This window comes from Bacillus rossius, chromosome 6 (assembly GCF_032445375.1).
Source record: "Bacillus rossius redtenbacheri isolate Brsri chromosome 6, Brsri_v3, whole genome shotgun sequence".
NCBI lineage: Eukaryota > Metazoa > Arthropoda > Insecta > Phasmatodea > Bacillidae > Bacillus > Bacillus rossius.
The window spans coordinates 47,181,182-47,198,903 of NC_086334.1; the positions used below are offsets into that span (position 1 = coordinate 47,181,182).

General features: G+C 36.8%; 1 protein-coding gene across 1 annotated transcript in view; it reads right to left on the bottom strand.

Moving 5' to 3' along the window:
* Positions 1-254: 254 nt before the first annotated feature.
* The window catches only part of LOC134533147 (glycine receptor subunit alpha-2-like), a 118,849-nt gene continuing 101,381 nt past the window's right edge, over positions 255-17,722 (bottom strand). Inside the window, exons 6-11 of the mRNA XM_063370457.1 lie at positions 16,932-17,014; positions 13,788-13,922; positions 9,835-10,026; positions 6,222-6,290; positions 4,269-4,447; positions 255-2,979 (exon numbers count right to left, since the gene is read on the bottom strand). Of these exons, the coding sequence (XP_063226527.1) occupies positions 2,803-2,979; positions 4,269-4,447; positions 6,222-6,290; positions 9,835-10,026; positions 13,788-13,922; positions 16,932-17,014 (835 nt within the window). The 3' untranslated portion in view covers positions 255-2,802. The remainder of the gene's footprint in view (positions 2,980-4,268; positions 4,448-6,221; positions 6,291-9,834; positions 10,027-13,787; positions 13,923-16,931; positions 17,015-17,722) is intronic.

Genomic DNA, 17,722 nt, shown 5'->3' on the forward strand with positions numbered 1-17,722 from the left:
GCAGCAGAAAATGTGAAGTGTCATTGTGATGTTACTTTCCATTCTATCGGTTGATTTAATAAAGCAAAAAGTGATTTGTAAATTTTAGGAATAATTACGAGTTCACTAGCTGTTATGTTAGTTTACGAGCTCATTAATTAATTAAAGCTGGGAAGAGAAGCATACTTTAAAGAAGTGTTTGGTCTTTAAAACTCCAGACCTTGTTAAAATGAAGTTGGTAGTCTTGCGAGGAAATGGTTATAGAAAGAAACTGATAAGAAATAAATGCATTTTAATCCTCACAACGTTGGTACAGGTTTTACATATAAAGTGATAGACAATAGAAATACCTACAGCTCAAACTAAGCACACTTACATACTGACGTCACTGTCAGCCTCACAGGATTGCAACGATGAATACGAACACGTAACTAATCAGTGTTAAAAATCAGTTGCCTGTTTACACAAACACACCCACACATATCTTAACAAAATATATCATATGAGCTTTTAATTCTAATCATTGACACCATTCATTTTATCGTGTATTTTCTACCATTCACTTGGAAAACAATTACATACACATTTTAAACAGAGATATGTTTATTTCAAGCAACCAAAATGCAACAATTACAACAATTATCTTAGCTTTGTTTACTTTACCGGAAAAAAATTATCATGTGGAACTTTAGGTTAATATTTTCAACTTCATGCTTGTCTCAAATGACTCGTAAAAATTTATTTAAAAATTGTTCGTGATATGAATATAAAGTTAACCTTTTATTTTTCAGTATGCTTTCACCTTCTACAATTTATGTGGAGCACAAAACTATTTACAACTCTGTTCATGATTACTTACGTTTCCGTAACCGAAGCACTGGGTAATTATATAGAACTTTTTCATAACCGAAACAGTAGGTAGTTTCTTACAAGAAGGAGAGCACAGCTTTAATGTGTCATTTACAGGCATTTTGTAAAACCATTTGTGATGATGGTTGAAAATTTAACCATTTAACCTCTGCTACATTAAAATAATATTGATTTATTATAAACCAAAGACTTAATAACCCGACAGCTAAAATAGGCTGCTGGAGAAACATACTAAATCCAAATAAGAACAAACTTCTTTCTCTTGCTCATCTACTTTTTTTTTTGTGACAGAACCGTAACCGAAAAGTTTCGTGGTAATTTTCACTATATAAACAAAAAAAAAGTATTTTGAACTAATGGATTAATGAAAGAATGCATAAAATTGTTGTTATTAATTTTATTTTTACGTAAAAGTTTATTAAAAATATTTATATATTTTCAAGGACGTACGCCAGCAGTGCCGTATGTCCATCATAAATATTTAAAATCAAGCTTCACCATTGCAGGAATCATTAAAAAAAAAACGCACCTGATAAGTTGATTAACTGTTGATGTTACGCGGAACAGAGATAAAAGAAAGTAAAAACCATCATCATAACAAATTCTGTATTAAAGATTGTCATAAAACCGGTAAATATAGGGTTTTTATTTGACTGCCTTATATAAAGTGTGATATATAGCTCACGGTGAAGGAGACGTGCAAGATAGAGTGGGTGGAGGAGGAAATAAATAAATTTTTTGGATAGTTTATAAAGCGGTAAATATATCGAAGAAACTTCAATGTAGTCAAATTAAATTTTTTAAAATTATATTATGTATTATGCTGCCCTAGGTATAATTTAAATGGGCATTTTGGGGAAAACTGCACTCAACACACGAAAAACATCAAATAATTTTGTGTGCTTTGTTATGAGTTACATCTCATTAAACTGCCTGTCACTATGTTTCAGTTCCTCGACAGCGAGCGGTTGAACTTGCCTCTGCGCACGCGTATGGCGCAGTGCCGAGTTCATCGACTCTATTGGGCCAATGTCACGCGTAAGAAGAAAATCCACTGATTTAAAACGTATATCGTAATTCAGTACGACAAAAAAAATTTAAATCTCTCATATTTTATAACACTCCCTCCACACACATTGTCTTTCGGGCTCGTGTGACATTGGCTTCAGTGCATGGCAGGTCCGAGTTTCCATACTGCAAGCGCCTGATGCTTCGAGACAATGTTCAATAATATAGGTAACTAACAGCGAAAAAACATCGAAAACTCATAAACATTTTTGGGAACTAAATTTCTGCACCCGAAACCAATAAATACCACTAAGTTATCAGGTTTTCAGCTCTGTATATTAGTTCTTCTCCTCCATGAAAATCTTATAAACTGTGGTTTGAAATTTTCTGTACAACTATACAGATACTGTTGCTGGTACAGGAGTTCGGTAAATGCTACCTTGTTTTTCTCAGCGCTCTTATCCGACGACGGGCCTCACTGTGCAGAAGTCGAGGACCAGTCCACGTCGCCGTAGCCCGTAGGCCTATGACTGTGACAGGAACGTCTACGGCTATGATAGATAAGTTTATATTCATGAAGGGTAGATCTGCTGCTACGACAGGTAGGACTATGGTTATGATATGCAGGTCTGGGGTTATGATACGTATGTCCACTGTTACGAGAGGTAGGGCCACGATTAACAGTTAGGTCTACGATCAATAGGGAGGTCCCCAGATGACAGGTAGGTCCGCGATTGACAGATAGGTATACAGTTGACAGATTAGTCTCCAGTTGACAGGAAGGTCCACGGCTACAACAGGTAGTTCTGCGGTTATAAAGGTGATAGGACCATGGTTGTGAAATGTGGGTCTGGGGATATGACAGGCAGGTCCACGGTTACGGCAGGCGGTTCCGCAGCTACGCCAGGCGGGTCTACGGTTGGCATGGTGCAGACATGACCGCGGCTATGACAGGTAGAAAGACCAGTAGATGACGTTGAACACGATGAACGTGAGCGGGAAGAAGAGGCGCGACAGCTCGTCGATGCGTCTCGCCATCACCTTGTTGCTCGCCGCTGCCGGGTCGGCCTCCTCGCGCTGGCCGCAGCTCGCGCAGGGCGACTCCTCCGAGGGGCACTTCCTCTGCACAGACCGCACCCGGTCACACAGACTGGTGTTCCCTTACCACCTCCCGTGCGCGCCGTGCACACGGGGTCATCTTTGTCACTGTCGGCTTTGAATATATATACTGTATAGAAGTCACCAGCCCAGGTTAAAATTTCTAATACGGTTTGAGGTAGTTGGTTAATTCACCGCCGCAATCGCCACCATCTCTAGGGCATCGACTTGTGGTGGTCCCTAGCGGACAAGTGTCGAACTCTTCAAACACCCCTTCCCCCTCCCGTTGAACGAACTTGAGATGCAGTGAATGATAGGTTGGGGGTGCGCTCTAACGTGTAAATAACAACTAAGACGATACAGGGCGTTACGGCAGCGCACTGCAGCGGTGAAGTTCCCAAGCTACTCATCATACGCTTCTGAAAAACGTAGAGTAAATCCTATCCACTCGCGACTTCTATACAGTATATATATTCAAAGCTGTCGGTGGTTGCTTACAGGCTAAATGAAATACAATCTTACGATTCAAAAAGTCGTGCACAACCACGTATCAGCTGGGATTCTAACCTGGGAAACCCACGCACTGAATTCAGTCTTTTAGCGAAAGCTCCACGGAAAGTGGTTTATGACGTCCCAACAACGTCGACAAAAAGACACTCCCATCCCCCCCTTCATCCACACACACACACACACACACACACACACACACACACACACACACACAGTAAACACGAACCGAGAGTTGCGAGAAAGGATTATCGTCCAAAAATTTTCTCGGGGTGATTTTTCGTAAAGTACGGAAAAACCGAAAACTGTCGTACTTTTTAGAAACAAGAATTCAATGTCTTACCACTTGACTACATTACTAAATGTTTTTTTTTGATACGTTATACATAGAGACCCGGAAATTCCGTGGATTCGTCTGGACTCAGGGTAGAATTCAAAGTCATAGTTGTGCTTAACACACGTTTGCTTTCCAATTGGTTGATTTCTTAGCGAGAACAATTTTGTCCTTGTCGATTGGCACCGTCTGATCCGCTTACTTCTCTCCTGCTGCTGGGCATCGTCGGCTCACGTTGTTAGAGGGGCGTGTCCAAATAACTGCGGTCCAATCATGAACAAAGTGCGAGAGTGTGAAGGTTTGCATTATAGATTGCGACTAAACGAATGCGCGAAATTTCCGTACCTCTAGTTAGATACACGTAGAAATCTAGTAGGATCTGCTGGCTCAGCAGTTAAGAGATTCCGGCCAGCGAGATGTTGGTCCAGGGTTAAATTCCCGCAGGTGAAGTGTTTGGGCCGGGGAGACCCACCATGTTGAGGGAGATGGCGGCGTCCTGTTCGTCATCCGAGCTCCTTGCGGCAGTCCTGCCGTTTAGCGGCTTGGAGGCCTTCCTCCGGCGCCTCTTCCTGCCCATGTCCGCCGCCGGCGCCGGCTTCCTCCACATGTAGTTCACGAACGTGAACTCCAGCAGGGCGCAGAACACGAAGGCTGCGGGACAGTCATCCAGCGCAGTTTTGCAACCACCATTCAAACTTTCTGTCGAATATAATTACTATTATTTTTGACGTGAATACGTCTTTTAAAATTGCTGTGACGCATCGCGCGTGGTGGAGGGGGGGAAAGAGCCGCCATTTTGAGGTCATTTTTGCTGCGTTTCGAGATTTCCATTTAGTGTAACTTTTGACGTGGAGAAGCTACGACGTTCGAGTTTCAATCGTCAGCTCTGATCAAAATATATCGATTGCATATAAAACATTAGCGTAAAATAGTTACTGTGAATATATATATGGTGTTAAAATAAAATATTATATTTAGTATAGAAAATATTACCTGTTACGTACACGTATTCACGTACAACACACGGCCGTGTCCGCGACACGGCCACATCCCATTTTTTGTTTCACGTCTCGTTGACACGGCTACCAAAGACAGTTAAACTAGTCATAATTTTTTTTCTGTACTTTCAGAAAATATTACTTTTGAAACCAGTTGCCAAGATGTAGTTTGTAATGCTAAAACAAAGGTATTGTAAAATGTTTTACGTTTATTCGAGATAAAACTGAGCAATTATTACGAATATTTTGACTGATGTTTCATTCAAGCATAAACATTTTTTAAACCATGGAAAAGATGATAAAATATTCAAAAAAATTTATTATGCTTATTATGCGCGCAGTTAATAATGGAAAGCCATCCACGGAACTGTTTACGCGTAACTTTAACTTTTGGAGGCAACGGGACGACACAAAGTATAAATTCCCGGTTAAGAATCGGAACCCAGTATCATGCTAGTTGAGCTAGTTGTAAGGCCGGAAGAGGAGACGGCAGGGGAGAGGTAGGAAAGACGCAGCAGTGATGCTACGGAATTCCAGTAATGTTGCTTGTGTTTTTCTTATCCTCAGTTTTCGAAACGGCTAAGGATCGACGCTAACATATTTCTTTTACGTTATTTATTAAAGTATCCGCCATTTTTTATTCGTGTGGAAAACAGTTTTTGATCCGTGCAATTAATTTTACATGTACCATTATTTTTTTAATGTTGAATAGAGTGATTGAACTTGATGTAAGCTTTTGGACATACGCCATTGCTAAGCACATGTATGTCTGTAGAAGAAAACTACAAAAAACCAAAATACAAAAAAACACAAATTAAGCAAAAATTGCCGTTGTTATGGAATATTATGTGGTGTATATATCCTGTTGAAAACAGCAAATTTTTGCTTGATTTGTGTTTTTTTTGTCTTTTGGTTTTTTTTGTAGTTTTATTCTACTGACATACATGTGCTTAGCAATGGCGTATGTCCAAAAGCTTACATCAAGTTATGCACTCACATTGCACAAATCTTTCAAAGATAATAGAGTGATTGAAAACGCACGTTATTCATCTATATTTTTACCTAATGTGTGTGTGACTCCCCCTGTTCGCGACAGTGGCGTAGCCAGGATTTGTGTATGGAGGGTGTTAAGAAGGATGCGCCCCCCCCCCAAAGTATTACAGCGGGGGGTCCGGGGGTCCTCCCCCGGGAAAATTTGGATTTTAAGGTGTAAAATAGTGCTATTTTAGCAGTTTTCGGTACTTAAATTTAAATATTGTAATGGTAAAATTTTTATTAATTTTAATATGAAATTTGTTTGAGTGATGAATAAGAAATTAATTAAAGATTTGGTGCTAAAAAGGGGGGGGGGGAGGGTTTGAACCCCTAACCCCCCCCCCTGGCTACGCCTTTGGTTCGCGACAAGGAGGCTGCCACGGGCCGCTTACCTGAGCAAGTGCCCATCCACACGTCAATGGCCTTCACGTAGCTGACCTGGGGCAAGCCGCTCTGGATACCTGCGTAGGGCAGATACGGCATGACTTGAGCGCGGCCCACGTAGCGCGTGCTACGGGCTCATAGACACAACATCCAGCAGTGCTCTCTCGCTCGCCAGCGGTGCGACACCAAACCGTGCAGACACACTCGGAAAAATAAATAAATCCGCCCTGGTGAATCATAATTTCAAAGTTATTCATGCCACACAAGCAATACAGGTTCGGAATACGCCTGAAAATAAAAGTGTTTCGACTGAATATTGAAATTTAATAATGTTAAAATATTTATGTATGTAAATTTAAAGATAAATTAACCGCAATAATAAATTCCGTTGTTTATGTAGCTAACGAACTAATCAAAATTAAAATCCTTAATAGGAATGTTAATTAAAATGATTATTTATACGTCCTACATGGGTCTTTTATCATTAGGAAGATAAATAAAATATGCATTTTTTGTACATTATTGCTACAGAGATACAATTAAATGCAATTATCTTCTTGATAATACAGGAACTAGAGTACCTACATTGAACAGTCGTCAGAAACGTTTATATGCATACTAACCAAAACTAATGTCTTATTATACAGAATCATTTAACTTTTCAACAAGTATGGACGTGACTTTTCTTTATCAGATAATAAAATTAATCTAAAAAAATCTTACCTTCCCATATTTAATATTCAATAATTTCAGGTGTCAAATAAAAATGATATATTGTATTTTCTATGTTGTCTAGCGGCTTAGTGTCATAAAGTTTTCATGTAGTTATCTTTGTTTCAGTAGTTGTATGTTTTCCCGTTGTTTTTTAAAGTTTTTATTTTGTTTTGTCTTTGTCTTTATGAGTTAGTGTTATTTTTAATATTCTGTCAACAATCTAAGGCTATAAGCGGTAGGTAGGTATATAAAAATATCATACATTAATGAATAAAAAATAAAATAAAATTGAATACAAAAATAAAATCTCTTTTTGTTACGTTTTGCAGCTCAATGTTTTGAGTTTCTGTTAGCAACGACATTTTAGCACTTAAAATTTCAAGTTACAAAAGTTTAAGGTTATTATTTCACTTAGAATTGTCATGCACCAAAAATTTTAAATGAACTCTACTATTAACATACCAACTATTAAATTGACACTTTAAGAAACTATATGATTACATTCCTATTTTTTCCCTACCTGTTTTGTTTGTTGTGATTTTCCTGATGAATGATACATTTCCTTTGTATCTCGCGTTGTGGTCTTACTTATATTTCAGAAAAGTAATAATGATATTGTATTTTGTATCACCCATAAAGTATTTCCCAACACGGAGTTTACACCTAGCTGAGCAGTACCTTAAAATAACCTTATTTATACTTTCAGATAAATGATTTCAATATAAAATAAAACACATATTTGAAACATTTTTATTCTCTCACACAAATTAAAAAAATACTTTTTTTGAAAGTTCCGTCAGTCGTTAGAGTGAATTTTAAACGTTTTATATTTTTTTTATTTCGCCAGTTGCAGACATAAAAAAATTCTTTCTACTCCACCTCAAAAGCAACAGCTATGTCCTACACCTTATACGCTGGAGATATATTGGTTATAAAAATTGGCAAAAGAATAACGGTTGAAAAGCAGTAATTTTCAGTACAGTTTTACAGCTGATCAATTACGAAGTTGTTTGAAATGAAAGAAGATACCTCAGCCTGGAATAGGTGGGAAAGAATGTCATGGACTACTGGGAGAAGTCGCCTCTCCTTTCAGCACTTTCTTTGAATAATTTAGGGAAACTACGTAAAATGTAAATCAAGAAGGCTGACTGGGGTTCGAACCCGAGGACTCCGGAACGCGATGGGGGAGCAAGTCTGGAAGGGTAGAGAGGAATGCAAGAGGACGCACAAGACGCATCGAAGATGAACTAAGAAGAAGTGTAATGAAAAGATAAAGACCTACTGGATGACTCTCAATGGAAGGAGAAAAAGATGGAACAAGGTACAGAATTCTGAAAATCTGACTGGATGAGGAATTGAGAAGCATGAGTTAGTAATGCCGCATAAGCATCAACAAAATAAAAATAAATGTCACACACCCAAAAGATAAATAAAATGGAAGAGAGTAAAGATTTATGAAGGAGCGGACCGAAAGAGAGAAGTAAATGATTGGCCAGTCAAGCCACAGAAAACAAAATCAAGGGAAAAAGACGAGAATATACAGTGAGTTGGTAAAATAACATTGAAGAGGACGAAAAGTTTCAAAGAAGCCGTTAGGAAGAGGAATTGAGGAGAAAATGAACCAACCATGTCGTAGAAGATATCAAAGGAAAAGGAAAAAGTTCTGCTAGGAGATGAAAAACTGTAAGAGGGTGGGAGTTGTGAAGGAGTTGGCAGGAAGAGGAACGTAGCAGGATGGCCAAAGTGACGTCATAGAAGAAAATATCAAAGGGAACATTCTGCCAGGAGATAAGAAGATAGAAGAGGGCGGGAGTTCTGAAGAAGTTGGCAGGCGAACGAATATAACAGTTTGGTCTAGGCGATGCCATAGAAGATGATATGAAAGGGAAAAGGACGAAGTCCTTCTAGTAGATGAGAAGATGGAAGAGGGTGGGAGTTCTGAAGGAATGTAGCAGAATTCCGCAGAAGAAGATATCAAGTGGGAAAAGGACGGAGTCCTGCTAGGAGAAGAGAAGATGGAAGAGGGTGGGAGTTCTGATGGAATGTAACAGGAAGGGACAGTCTTGCCACAGAAGAACATATAAAGGAGAAAAGTACGAAGTTCTGCTAGAAGATGAGAAGATGGAAGAGGTTGGGAGTTCTGAAGGAATGTAACAGGAAGAACCAGTCTTGCCGCAGAAGATATCAAGGAGAAAAGTACGAAGTCCTGTCAGGAGAAAAGAAGATGGAAGAGGGTGAGAGTTCTGAAGGAATGTAGCAGGAAGGATCAGTCTTGCCGCAGAAGAAGGTATCAAGGGGGAAAGGACAGAGTCCCGCTAGGTGATGAGAAAAGGTAAAGGGAACTAGTTCTGAAGGAATGTAGCAGGAAGGGCCAGTCTTGCCGCAGAAGAAGGTATCAAGGGGGAAAGGACAGAGTCCTGCTAGGTGATGGGAAAAGGTAAAGGGAACTAGTTCTGAAGGAATGTAGCAGGATGGGCCAGTCTTGCCGCAGAAGAAGGTATCAAGGGGGAAAGGACAGAGTCCCGCTAGGTGATGGGAAAAGGTAAAGGGAACTAGTTCTGAAGGAATGTAGCAGGATGGGCCAGTCTTGCCGCAGAAGAAGGTATCAAGGGGGAAAGGACAGAGTCCCGCTAGGTGATGGGAAAAGGTAAAGGGAACTAGTTCTGAAGGAATGTAGCAGGAAGGGCCAGTCTTGCCGCAGAAGAAGGTATCAAGGGGGAAAGGACAGAGTCCCGCTAGGTGATGGGAAAAGGTAAAGGGAACTAGTTCTGAAGGAATGTAGCAGGAAGGCCCAGTCTTGCCGCAGAAGAAGGTATCAAGGGGGAAAGGACGGAGTCCCGCTAGGAGATGGGAATCGGGAAAGGGAACTAGTTATGAAGGAATGTAGCAGGATGGGCCAGTCCTCACCTGAGGACTGCGACGACACGGCGAGCAGGGTGGTGACGCCGAGCGTGGTGCGGCCCGGCACCGAGTCCACGTCCATCCAGAAGGACACCCACGAGATCACCACGATGAGGATGGTGGGCAGGTAGCTCTGCACCAGGTGGAACCCCACCGAGCGGCTCAGGTGGAACTCCGCCACGAGGCAGCTGTAGTTCCCTGCGCAGGCACCTCGCATCACACCGCGAAGCAGACTGGAGCAGTGCAATCACTTTGCGCTTTGTGGTAGCCATATACATGATGTACCACTAATAAATACCCCAACTCCGGTCATTAAAGTAGCAAAATATATCCCTGCAGAAATGTCTCGATAAAAACTTAGTTCAGGTGCGTTGCATTTAGTGGTAAAATGTGAAGATTATACCTGTCAGATAGTTCGGTTTAAGTTGGTGTTGAAATCTCCCGTTATGATTATGTCATCGTATTCGGTAACAAGAGGCGCTAATAGCCCTTCGATGTCTCTTAAGTGGCCCATATTAGGCGGCCTATATACAACGCCAAGTAGAAGTTTCTTATTATTAATATTAATATTCAAAAACTCAAATTCTGGATGAGCAGTGAACCCGCTAGCAGACGAAAATTCGATACATGCTTTTAAATAGTTTCTTTTGTTAGTACGATCTATTCTGAATAAAGTGTAGCCGGACGGCTGAATTAACGTGTCTGAGAGTGAAAGTACTAGCCATGATTCAGAAATAAGGTCAGCATGTACTTTCATATATTCTAAGATACACCGTAACTCATCTAAATGTCTTAATAGAGGTTGAACATTCGCATGCGCAATATATATATTTTTATATCGCCCTGGGATGGAAAAGACACTTGCTAAAGTGTGGAATTTCGTGGGGTGGTAGCACTGCTTGGTGTTTCCGTGTTTCCGGGGGTGAGGGTGGGTCCGGGCTTGAGGTATTAAGAGGGAATAGGCTAACACGACTAGACATCGCAAAAGTGGGTTGAGCGAAAAAAAAAAAACAAACTCGAACACTCGCCAACTCGGCTGTTGCTGAGGACACCAGCAGTCTACCAGGCTAGAGGGAAGAAAATGGAAGCATGCGTACTTCGGATGTAAACAAGGAATACACTCTTGCACACACATGAAAATGATTTGTATGTTACACTCGCACGCACAATAATTTATTGTAAACAACAAAACAAAAAAAAACTAGAACAACTTATGGGAAAGATTACATATAAATAATTAAAATTAAAGAAAGTATATGTACGTAATAAAGTGCATCGCAGTAAACAGTTACACACGTCGAGATTCTTGCAAGTCTTTCAAGCACGTGACAAAAATGCTTCTTGCCTCCAATGTGACAACGATCCTTCCATCCACGGTCCACACATTTCTGAGTTCATACTTCGAGATAGCAGTTTGAAGAAGTAGAATTCTTTATGCTGTTAGGTCTTAAAAAATCGTAATACCAGTCTATGCTAATGCACACTTGGTCCTGAAGACCGTTGTCAATACGACACAAATTTGACAATAATGGGTCGAGGCTTATCACCCTTTACCATTCCTACCCGGTGACAACGGCTGGTGTCCTTCACTGTGATGTAAGGAAGGATAAACACCCCACGAATTGACATTAATAACATGCAATACAGAAAACATCAGAATATCAGTTGTAAAATTTAATGCTTAAATACACAGAGAAAGTACTTCAGTCAATAATATGGAATGATTGACTTTGGCATTGAAATAATAAATGCTCTGATATTTTGTCAAACTTGCATGTCCAACGCTCATAATTATGTTTCAACACACACCCTTTTAATTTTATTCCAGATTGAACATTTAGTGACTGACGCCCTATCAGCATTAACCGTTAAAAATAATATAAATATTATTTCGCACAATTTCACCAGTACAAAGATCCCTCAAGTCCACAAGCACAAACAAACAACAGTTTATGGAAAGCACACACGAGTCACTCATGCAAGTTTTATGGTCACTTTTTTTTCTGCGACCTCAAAGAGTAAAAGGTTGTACATATTATGGTTCTGCGTTTGGTAGCGCTGCTACTAGGGATAAACTCAGACTGAATTTGTACTTCAATAACTGGAAATAAAACCTGAAAACATTTATATATTGTTTAATAACCACTTATTTATTTCCTGAATACATTAATTCTTCACCTTCTATTATGCTTATTTTGTCTTAACTTTAAATATAACCTTTTTAATCAGGATAAATATTTTACCCTTAACTCTATCCCGCAATTGTAGTGCTTTATACCGAATTAAATAGGAAGAATCAACGAACACTTAATTTACATTGAAAAAGATACAAATAAATAATAATAATACTACTCATAACGATTTCTTTTTTTGACATGTTTCACTGCAAAACAAATATTTTGCTGTAAAACTGAAGATGGTCAGTATTTAGCTAAACGTTTAATTTCTCCCATCCTTCGAAAATTACTTGAAACGAATGACGAAATAAATAACAACAGAACGAATTTTCAACTGCGTTAGCTTACAGAACATCAGATACAACCGACAAAAACGAAGGCAATACACACTTCTGTCGCATCGCACGGTAGATGAGCGAAAATACTTGGGCGATGTGACCTCCAAGATCATAGTGTACTTCGGAACAATTTACTGCTAACTCGGTAAAAGTACATTAATGAGCAAGGGCAGGCATAAACCACGAAAACAATCTGAACGCTCATTAGACAGCATTAAGGTTTGCCAGCGCCATTAGTTTCAACCTTGTAATTAGCGGTCGACTACCTTATTTGGTCGGGCCTTTCAGGATGCATTTGGTTCAGCTATCTATATATATATATATATATATACACACACACACACACATATACATATATATGTATATATATATGTGTATATATATATATATATACACATATATATGTATATCTGCCGTTCGTGTGCCGACATAAAACGTCTACCTGAAAAATAAACTCGACCAATCAGAAAACACGGACCAAGCAGCAGTGTTTTTAAAGCTACTTACGTAACGAGCATAAGACCACTTACTTTCAGACCACTGAGTGAGTAATAAAGGTCCTTATTGATGTTGTCTGGGACACCAAATTTATAACAAATTATATTTTTTATAAAATAATCATCACAATTTCAAATGAACACACACTTTTTATTTTCTTCTGTTTATCCTCCTCTCTATTTCATGTAATAACAACCGTTTTATTTTTTCTTACCCAAGATATATCATGTGCCATAGAGCAAAATTTTTTTCTACATATCACAGTACTAATTTTAAACAATAAACATAATTACAATTTTGATGCTCACTAACCAAAACAATTAACGTAAAATACTCTGAATGAGTGTAACAGTACAGTATTGTTTTGGTATACGAACTCCTCCTACCCTTTCATGCCTGCGAGAAGTATTATATAATATACTAAATAATAATAAACTTACTTGAAAAAAACCTAGACACATCCATTCGCCTGTGTTCTTTGTTGTGTCATCCTGAACTGTGTGTGTATAAATCAAATTTTCGCTACTGTGTTATTCTGTGCTGTGTTTGATTTGCAGTCTAGAATTGTAATGCTTTTAATTGAATTCTCGTTATTTCTTCGTTAAACCTTTCACTTTAGTGGAACTCTGTTTGCAATTTTTTTACAATAGCTAATCTCGGCTATTATTTGTTCTTTATTTACTTTTACGGGACTGTCACGAACAAATTTTACTCAATGACTTTTGTTCACAAATATTTCTAGAGCTGAGGAAAAAAATCAACAAAATTTCCAGACATGATAAAATTTCATTCTGAACAAATGTCGCCACTTATGCATGAACGTTTAATTGTCAACGATTATTTCAGCAACGTACCAATATCTGAATGAATACTCGTGCCTTTATTATCGTGTTGTGAAAAATGAATGCACTCGACCTTTAAGAACACACCTTTGCTCAAAACTCACCTATCTGGAATGTCTCCTGGCAGTCTGATGCGGCTATTTTGACTATTTCAAACTGTGGCATGCGCAGATCTTTCCCCATGATCACAGGGTTCATCGTCTTCCAATCCAAGCTTAGCTCTTCGATCGTCTTCGAAACTATGGGCAGAGAAAAACTGCATCTGTACACTAGCATAAGAAAAAAAATAATGCGTGTAGTCTACGCGCGATAGAAGTGTAACTTCTTGCTTATTATGTATAAATAGAGATAAATTATTAGAGAATTTTATGAACAATATATTATAATTGAGAGTAGTAAGGATTTGGGTATGATCTGAAAAGAAAAAGTCCCTTTCGGCATAGTCTATACGCAGAAGGTAGATTTCGAAGTACCTATTTCTTCTGGAAATGTTAGGAATCTTCTATAAACTCCTGGATAATTTTAAGAATTTAATGTAGCCTACATGACATCCTATATGTTCATCAACATTAAAAAAAAATCTATTAAACATTTTCTAATAGTCCAAGCAGTAAAAAATATTTTGAATGTTTTTAACACAATGCATCGAGCATTTAATGTCCTAACGAACTTCATATTATGCCTACTAAGGTAAGTTAATGAATTTTGTTCTTCAAACACTATTTTCCATCACTTGCACTAATAAGTACTAGATTAAAATTTTGCATTGGGTCAAGGTTTAAGATAATTTTAAGATGGTTTAAAGTAAATTAAAACGAATTTGATATTAAGGATGTTTTGATTTTTTTATTTCAACACTTTTTTGTTTCAGCCAAAGGTTTTTGATAATATTTAGATTTTTAATAATATGTTATAATTAATTTGATAGTATATCTATTAAATAAGTTACCTTCTTTGTCCTTCAACCCTTTTTATTTCCAACCCTTGCAGTAATGGTTGTATAAAAATTATTTCACACGAAAGTTGTAGATAACAAATTCTACCATTTTTTTTAAGGATTCGTCTTATCAAAAATTGTTTCAGACCAAAATTTTAGATAATTTTCAGAAGATTTACAATTAATTATTATCGATTTTACGGGTTACCTAATAAGGGAGTTAGGAATTATTTTGTCCTTTAACACCTGTTCATTTCTACCTATAGCAGAAATGGTTGGTTACAAAATTATTTCAGACAAACTTTTAGATAATATTTATATGGTTTACAAACAGTTTGAACGGATTTGATAGTGTATTTAATAAGATAATTATTAAGTTTTTCTTTAAACACCCATTATTTTCCACCCCTTGCAGTAATGGTTAGTGGTATACCAATTATTTCGGACGAGAGTTATAAAAATAATTGTAAAGTTTGAAAATGAATAAAACTGATTTAATAGCGTATATGGAACGGAAATTATGATTATTTTTTATTCATACCACTTTTTTCAACCCCTTGCAGAAATTGTTTGTCTTATCAAAAATAGTTTCAGACAAAAGTGTTAGATAAAAATTATAAGATTTTCAAACAATTTTAACGGATTCAATAGTTGCATATTATGTTTCGGACAAAAGTTTTAGATAATATTTATACGGTTTACAAACAATCCAAACGAATTTCATGGTGTTCATATTAAAGAAGTTATGAATTTTTTTGTACTTTGTCCCTGTATTTTCACACTCCTTGCAGTAATGGTTGGTTGTATAAAAATTATTTCACAATAAAGTTGTAGATAATATTTTAAAGTTTAACAATAAATAAGAATGGTTTTAATAGTGTAAATGGAACGAATATTATTAATATTTTTTTTAATTCTACCCCTGTATTTTCAACCCCTTGCAGCAATGGTTCATCTTATCAAACTTGTTTTAAATAAATGTTTTAGATAAAAAAATCATACGATTTACAAAATAATTTAATTTAATATATTGCGTGCCTACTAAGGGTGATATGAATTCTTTTGTCCTCCAACCCATGTTAATTTTCCTCCTTGAAGTTATAGTTGGTGGTATCAAAAATATTTTTAGACAAATGTGTTTGGTATTACTTCTACGAGTTAAAATACGTTCAAACGGATGTGTTAGTTTTCATATTATGGGAGTTAAAGTGAATTTTACGTTTTTCAAAAAAACTTCCCCATTTATGCCCCTTTGGTAGGATTTTGCTCATTAAAGAAATCGACCGAGATTTTCCATTACTATATTTTATATATTAGTTTGGAAATGATTTGTGCAAAATTACGGCAGTTATCGTGTCCATAAAAATGTGATAGATATGCATATAAAGATATACAAATATAATTATATGAACTTTTGATTTGACGATGGTTTTGTGGTCTATGGACCACGAAACGAATAATTATATAAACATTTTCCGGATGTCGCATCATGGTAACTGCTAAAAATAGGTAAAATTTCTTCGAAATCTACCTAATTACGGGAAGCTATTTTTTTTAAAAAAATTTCTGTTATGGATTGTTAATTCCAGCGGTTTAAAATTAACTATTTTTAGCCAATAAATTTTATATGGATTGATACGCATGTTGAAAAAGTTATTTGTCGTCTCAATTAAAGTGATATTCTTAACTCATATAAAAAAATAGTTGAAAACAAAATTTCCTTAACAAATTGCTTTGATTATTCCTTTTCAACATGTAACAAATATTTGAGCTAGTATTGCTTTTTATATTTTGTGAGGAAACAACGCACATTATATTCAATTGTCTCTGTTGTCAGCATGATAGTATAGGTACTGCACTATAAACTGTAAAACCAATTTATTTTTAACTTTTTAAACTATATGTAATTAATTTTACAATCCACGCCCAGTCATGGATTAAACATTCCCTATAGAAGGTAGGCATCATGACCAAGGTCCACAACCCCCATTTAAACATGCGACGTTATTAATCAAAGACTTAGCTTTTTTTAAACCAATTTTCCAGTGTTATTGCATTTTAAGACTCCTATTAAAAAAAAACTGTATTAAACCTAAATATACCGTCATTATTTATTTAACAAATTTCAAAGAAAACTTTTTGTTTATTAGTCACAAATGAGTTTGGATGTTGTGAACTTTGTCATTTATTTCCTCATAAACTATAGCATGGGTTGTACAGTTTCACATCATGCAAACAACACCCAGATGTCGTATCTTCAGGGATGAAATTATGATTGCACTATCGTAGTATTAATCAGCTTGTTGCTTACAGCTGGCCACCTCCATGGTGCACACTTGACTGTCCAGAGGGAACTTGGACAGGTCCATCATGCAGGAGAACGTCAGCTTCAGCCTGGAAGGCCAATGCAACGTGTGACGACCGACGAATTAACACCTCAGAAACATTATAAAAATTCACATGTCTTAACAAGGAAAAATTATAGTGCTTATAACACATTTATACACAGAAACTAAAGTTTAAATACAAATATTTCATAAATTTCAAGACTTGCATTGTTTAAAAAAAATTACACCTCTACTATTATTCAACGAATTTTGATGTATTAAAAATAGTCTTAAAGGATGATACTGAAAACAAAACATTTTTCAAACTGCTAAAAATGTTCACCTTACATATACGAAGAAAAATAGTTACAAATAATCCAGATACACAGAAACAATTTTATTCTGTTCTTTTACAAAATATTTATTTGGATAACACTGCAAGAAAAATATCGTAACTTTGTGCAACACATAAATACTGAGTAATTCTTACGAGAATCTGCCCATATTTTAATATTTTAATTGATGTTTCCTTCAAGCATAATATTTCTAAACCATGGAAGATATAATCGAATAGTCAAAATTTTAACTTTATTTGTGTTTATCCTGCATATTATGTGCGCAGTTAATACTGGATAGCTAATCAGGAAAAGGTTAACTATTAAAAGTACTGACAACACAAATCATATATGCCCGGGTAATAATCCAAACCCAGTATTACCGTAAACGCTATTTTGTAATAATACAGTTGTTTTCGTGTAAATATATAAATGTACAC